General features: G+C 43.4%; 1 protein-coding gene across 1 annotated transcript; it reads right to left on the bottom strand.

Moving 5' to 3' along the window:
* Positions 1 to 1252: 1252 nt before the first annotated feature.
* On the bottom strand, positions 1253 to 5723 carry NANP (N-acetylneuraminic acid phosphatase). Its single transcript, XM_080615816.1, has 2 exons — positions 5562 to 5723; positions 1253 to 5376 (listed from the first exon to the last, which is right to left on the bottom strand). Exons 1-2 carry the CDS (start codon positions 5649 to 5651, stop codon positions 4681 to 4683), a joined length of 786 nt encoding a protein of 261 aa, XP_080471942.1. The 5' UTR covers positions 5652 to 5723; the 3' UTR covers positions 1253 to 4680.
* Between the last annotated feature and the right edge of the window lie 1302 nt (positions 5724 to 7025).

Below are 7025 nucleotides of genomic sequence, written 5' to 3' on the forward strand. Positions count from 1 at the left end.
GCAATTCTAAAGGACTGAAATTTCATATATATTAACACCATCATTTAATTAAGAATTTTTCTGGCATGTGAGGGCTGTTTAGCAGAAGCCTCTCATGCAAGTTAGTTTTCAATAGGTGGAATAAAAGATCAAAATATGCTATAGGGAGCAGGCAACGTGATTTTCTGTATTTAGGTCCCTTGCAACATAGGCAGAAAGTTGCAGGTTTTGCTTTAGACACAGCTGACATCATCTCTGCATTGTTATGTCTCTTGTATGTGCACAGCATGTTCTAGAAAGCGAGTTATAATGGAGACAATCCCACTGCAAGGCTGATAGTAAAAGCCATGCACAAAAGAACAGTATACCACTACATACAGCAGAGATACATTGTGTTTCTATTTGTTGTACTTCTCAATATGTTCAAATGATTTCCAGATGCTGAAGTTTATTAGTATAGGATTAAGGTAGGTTTTAAATTTCATTTAAAAGCCTCAAGATAACCTGGGAGTAAAAATCCCCACATTTTAGAGCTAAAGATGAAAAAATAATCACTACATATGTGACCAGGAGAAATTGCTGTGGTGGATCAGACTACTCCAATTTAGTTCAAAGCCCTGTTGCTGGTGTTGTCAAGTGACAGAAGCTTCAGAGTAAAACACAAATAGAACTGGGTCAGGTTAGCTTGGGCATACGAAGTTGTCCATTTTCTGTATTTTAGACAATTTAACCTTTAGCTGTTACCCAATCCAAATATCTCATCACTTTGCATTAACTTAATGTTCTAATGAAAGGTACTTATCTCCAGTATAAACCATTTGGGTCACTACAAAGAACTCTAACTTTGTGCTAAACTTTTTCAAGTAAGAAAATGTCCTCATTTCTAAGGCTGTCACAGTCCAGCTTAATGCCCTACACATGTAAAGTTTCCTCAACAAGAAGGGATGCCATGCAGACCTGTGATACTTCAGACAGCTACCTGGCACAGCCCAGTGCATGCAAGAGGCCAAGCCCCTCTTTACTCAGTTTAACACCCTACCCTCATCTAGAGTACCTTTAAGAATCTTTCCACCTCTCTCAATCTATCTTCACAGGTCCAGGAGATGGACAATTTGTTCCATTACCACTGGAAAATCATCAGGGAACAGCTTCCTTTTCTGCAGCCAAGAGCACCAAAAGGGGAGCAACCTCCCGCTCTCCCCACCTCTAAGTCACACAGAGGTGAGCATAGCAATAGCTCAGATATGCACCTGTCACCTGCTGAAATGAGTCCCCTGGACTTGAGATTACAGTATTTATCTATCTTATCTGCTTTGCAGTCTGTTCTTGTGCTGCTGCAGCAGCCAGGGCCCTGACGGCAGGATGTGCAGGCATTTCTGAGCTGGCATTCAGCATGGCAAGTCTGGTTCAGCTAGCAGTGAACTGCAGTTAGGAATTCAATACACACAGGCCAAGAAGCCTCACAAATACTAATTACATTCCCATATCTGTTTGAAATGATGGAAAATACACCCAGGTGACAGATTCTGAAGCCTAATTGTTTGCTATTTTAAAAACCTAACAAACAGAACTCTTGCCCTTTGTTGTAAACCTGGTCACAAACACAGTTATCCACAGTAATACAGATTTTAAAGAAATGTTTTTTAAACAAAATACTTTTATTACACTAGTACATGGGTTATTTTAAAATCAAGAATTAAAATACAGTTGGTATTAAAATATAGTTTCACTAAAGTCAAAGTTACTGTAAATTACCCTCAGGAGGCAGTATTTATCTAAAAAAGTACAATAAAAAGTAGATGGAATTTCTTTTTCCTTTTTATTTAGTGTGTTTTGGCAATATAATTTAAACTAGACAGCTAATAAAGCATAACACTAAGCAAAACCAGAACTTAACTGGAACTGAATATTGACTGTTTTAACGATTTTTTCCTGCTTCTGATGTGAAAGTTATCTCATCAGTACATTTATGTTTCCATTTTGTTAAATGTAATTCTTTTTCATTAAGCTTTCTGTAAGAACCCAATCCATGGAAAAACATTCTTAGTATTTAGAGATGCTCCAGAAACTTAATCCAGCTTATTGGGTAACAGCTTCTAAGAAGACTCCTAGACAGAGAAATATCTTCTACTGTTTCTTGTTGTTTTATAGAACCATAGTAACACTGTTGCAGTCACATCCAGCCTGGTACAGTACTCAGCAATGGCAAAAATATACTTGACTGTGGCCTCCACAGACCACGCTATCACCTGAGTGTGCAGTTACAGTAGTTTGTCATAAATTCATGGATTTAAGAAGATGGCTGCCCAAGCGCAAGACAAAGAGCAGTCTCTTCTAAAACAAGAGACCCTTTATAATAAGCAGGCTCAGCATCCCATTTCAGAATGATGCAGTGGCAAGAGAATACAAGCCCCAATGTATATTAAAGAATGGCAATCTGGCACGTATCAAGCCCACAGACAGAATTGTGAATTATTACCATTTGTTATTTTAAATCTCAGCTATATCAGAAACCTCATTCTTACCCAAGTTCTATTACCCTGATGCTGGGTAAACAATGCAGGTTTTTTGGATAGTGTTGTAAGTGAAGTTTTTGCTTTTCTATCAGATAGTAGTTAAAACAAGTTACTTCAAATACATTATCTTTACAGGGATCCATCTAACCTTTTGGAGACCTTTCTATTTTTACACATTCTTCCTCATTGGCCCAATCATCTTTATTGAATGTTGTTCGCAATGCTTTGCTCACTCGGCAAACCAGTGACCGTTTTCATGCTCTTCCAAGTGGGAATTAAAATCTTAATTTAGGCCTCTAACTTCAGTAGGTGTGTCAAGTCAGTCTCACTGGCTCAGGTTACATGTGGCAGCTTCCTACATCAGTGTAACTGGATCACTGTTAGCATACGCCCACTTCCTCAAAGGTGCTCCGGGCTCAAACATTTTGCCTAGGTAGCATGAGGAACCTGGACTGCTTTACGTTTTTAAAGGGACAACTAGACGAAAGGGGTTCCTTTCCCCTGTCACTCCCCAGTGTAGGAGGAACATATTTTGATGCAACCTAAACTTTCTGCCAAATAATTTAACTCAGATCAGCAATAGCCTCCTCTACACTGAATCTGACATCCTATGCAAGATTTAACTGCATTAACTTAAATTCATGTCAAGTTAAACAAAGGAACCTTTCTTGTATACAGGATTCTTTCTACACACACATTTCCTGGTAGGTTTTTGTGCTTTTTGCTGATCTTCTCTTGCAATTTTTCTCACCAAACACACTTCTGCTAGCACCTCAATATCCCTCTTCTCAGAAGATTTGTCATGGATTTATTCTAAAACATATAATTTGATTGTTTGGATATGGTCAGATATTCAGCCCAATGTATATATAGCAAATACGTTTTGAAATACACAGCTTTTCCAGCAAGTGTTTACATTTCCATTTAATCTGTGAATACTTTCCCATTATAAAGTAAGAATATGAAGTACAGAAACATTAAATTATTAAGATAATGATCTGGGAAGAAGAAATCTTAGTGTTTTAGAGAGTGACCTACTGCATCTAACAGAAATAGCACATATACATTATAAAGTTGCATACCATACTGTAATACATATGCCATCATTTTCCAGTTTCCTCAAAGAGAATCATGAAAGCTGTTCACAAACAGCTCATATTTTCTCCAGAGTAAATCACATGAAATACATGCAGAAACTGAAGTAAGGAGGGATTGTATAGCACTGCCATTAAAACAGTCAAAAAAAGGCTCTGATCCTGCAGTTGAATCTGAGTAGTCTTACACCTGAGCAAGAGCAAAAACAGTTTCTCAAAAAGATCTGATCAAAATTCACTAATAAAATCAGACAGGACAATAAAATTACCTTTTAAGGAGTCTGACAATACATTAAGACCATTGAAAATATCCCTGTTTTATCAATTACATTCCAACAAATATCATAATCTGAATTACAAGTATACTGCATATCTTCATAAGCACCAAAATAATATAAAATAAAAACTTATCCATCAAGTTTCTCTGACAAATGGTCCCCTCTATAAATGCAAATTTTAAAGGTACATTTAAGTACTTTTGGCAAGAGGTACAGATTCCATAAAAGAAAAGTCACTGCAAAGTCTGAAAAAATTCTAAAACTTGAAAACTTTGAAAAAGACCAAAGGTAGAGCATTTTCTAATGGTCTGCTATGTAAATTCTGTCAATAAATTCTGGTTTTAGAAACAGCAAAATTCACTCCAGTTCCTGAGATAAACTGCAGATGAATTGTGAAGATTTACCAGACTATACCACACCCTTTTTCTCACCTTCTTTTGCACACTGCAAACAAGGTTTGAACTGAAGCTTCTGGTAAGCTTACAAGTCAGAAAGCATATGAAAGATCAAAACATTCAAATTTTTCTTTCCACTATAAAAACAAGAGACTGGCAACTTAGGTCAGAGACAGATAGACTTTAGCCAGTCTGTCAAAGTAACTTAGAGGCAATTGTTTTAAGTTAACCTCACTTGTATCTTTTAAATAAATCTTTGATTCTATTCTGTTTTCACTGACAACTGTGCTCTTATTCACCCATCTGCTGTCTAAGAAAACATACCATACATGCGTTCAAAATCCTAGGGGGTCAGACCTGTTGAAAGTGCATGAGTCACCTAACAGCTCAGCACGTCTCTGATCGTATGCTGGAACCATCAATGTGCTGCGTTACTACCAGCCACGTGGTCAGTTCCTAACTTAGCATTCACTTTGTGCTCCATCTTCTGTAAAACTGCTGGAAGATCCAGAACAGAAGAAATAATGTAATGAGGTACTGGGGAGGTATCTCCTGGGGTAGTCATTGCTTTGTTTAACCACACCGTTGCTTTCAAGCCAGCATTCAGGCCTCCTTGAATATCTGTATCCAGAGAGTCACCAACCATAACACACTCCGCAGGCTGCACCCCCAGGAGATCGCAACAGTAATGAAATATGGATGGCGCCGGTTTCTCTTCTTTCTGCTCTCCCCCCACAACGATGGCATCGAAGTAGGGCTGACAGGCGCACGCTTCGATCTTCTCCCTCTGCGTCTGCTTGTCGCCGTTCGTCAACAGCAGCAGGCGGACCGCCTTCCGCAGCTCGGTGAGCATGCCCCGCGTGTCCTCGGCCAGGGTGAGGTGCTGCAGGCGGGTCCTTTTCCACAGGAAGTAGCACTCGGCGGCCAGGTTTCGGTTCACCTCCCCGCCAATGGTCTCCTGGATCGCCTCCTCCCAGTGCGAAATCCGCAGGTCGGTGATGCACATCTTGGCGGGGTCGTGGCACTCCTTCAGCAGCTTGGCCTGGACCTTGTCGCAGATGATACGGGCCTCCCCCTCCCCGTAGTGGTGCTTCGACTGTAGGGCATTGATCACCTGCAACACACAAGAGGCTCTCGTCAGCGCGTCCCCCGAGGGGCCTCCGGTCAGGAGGCACTGCGGCCGGCGGGGCGGGTGCGACGGAGGGGGATACGCGCCGCACCGCGGCCGCTGGGCCAGAGGTGCCCGCAGCCTCTGTGTCGGAGGGCAGCAAGGGGGCAGCAAGGGGACAAGGGCAGTACCTCCTCAATGGCGCGCCGCCCGGCAGCCGCCGTGTCGACCAGCGTGTTGTCCAAGTCGAAGAACACCGCTTTGACGCCGTGCACCCCCATGGCGGCGGCGTCGCCTCCCGCGAGAGCCCCGCTCTACCGGCCGAGCCCGACCTTCTCCACAGCCGCCAGCGCCGCCGCACAGCGGGGCGGGGACACCAGGTCCCGCCCATGTCCCAGCCCTGCCCCGCCCCTCACGCTGGCACTGAGCCTCGGCCCATGAGGCTGGGGGCGGGGTGGTGGTTGGCCCGCCCGGCTCCGCTAAGCTGGGCGCCCGGGGCGCTGCTGTTGGCCGGGTTGTGTGTTGGGCTCGGGAGGAGGGCCAAGGGTGCGCTCCCGCGCTCCGGGAACCGCAGTGCCGGGTGCGCCTCCGGCCGTGGGGCGGCGTGCGGCGGCTGCTGCGGGCAGGAAGAGGCGGCCCCTTTTGGAGGAGGGGAGTGAGCAGCAGCGGGTGTGTGGAACGCGGCGGTGTGCGGGCCGCCCCTCTGGTGCCGGTTCTGTGGTGTGTGGAGGCGGTTTGGGGTTGTTTAGGGTTTGGTCTTTTTTTTCCCGTTTCTGCCGCCCCCAGCGCCGTGCGAGGGCGTTCACTGGGGCAACGGGCTGGAAGGCGCCGCAGAGCCAATGTTACAGGTGTGCGGATCAGCTGCTGCTACGTGACAGATCGTTTTTCCCAAAGTGAAGCTAAACAGCAAGCTTGATTGCTCAAGTAGTATTCCTGTTGTTCTTTGGCGGTATGTTTTGTTTAGTTGATTTGGTTTCTGCTCAATACTGCTAATGGCAATTGAACATTAATAATTAAATGCAATTCGCAAAGCTGGAGGAAACTATCTTGTCAGAGAAACTGGAAGTTCACTCCAGGCCACTTCCAGTTCTGAAAACTGCACCTTTGATAGTAATCTCTTTCTGTGATAAAAGATGTTGGGTCACACCTAAGGGCAAAAAAATCATGACAAAGAGATTGATGTGTGGCAAGTAGAACTAGAGAAGGCGGGTATTTAAGGAGAGGGAGGGATTCAGAGAAGAAACGCCTGGATAATCGCTAGTGGAGGAAACGGGGATTTTAATAAAATTGTTCTACCTGACTTGTAGTAGAATGTGCTGCTTGATAACATGGAAAAGGTGTTTAGCGTGTGGATTTCATGCTCCTCTGCTGAATTACTGGTTTTCAGACTTTACACAGAAGAATGACTAAAAAATAGCTGAATTTCTAGGGCTCTTTTCACTTAAGATGATGTCTGTTTCAGACAGAAGCCCTGCATTCCTGAGCAGTGGATCCTGTGTGTGCACTCCAGAAAAGCTACACTTCCATAAATGTAATCTTCGTGCTTTTTTTGACAGTTTGTCAGATATCATAATTTGAAAATAAATGTCTTAAAACATTTATTTATGTTATGTATACCTAAGTTTACTAGACGCTTTCAGCTACAGTATTTAAGT

Source organism: Psittacula echo (genome assembly GCF_963264785.1).
Source record: "Psittacula echo genome assembly, chromosome: 4".
NCBI classification, from domain to species: domain Eukaryota; kingdom Metazoa; phylum Chordata; class Aves; order Psittaciformes; family Psittacidae; genus Psittacula; species Psittacula echo.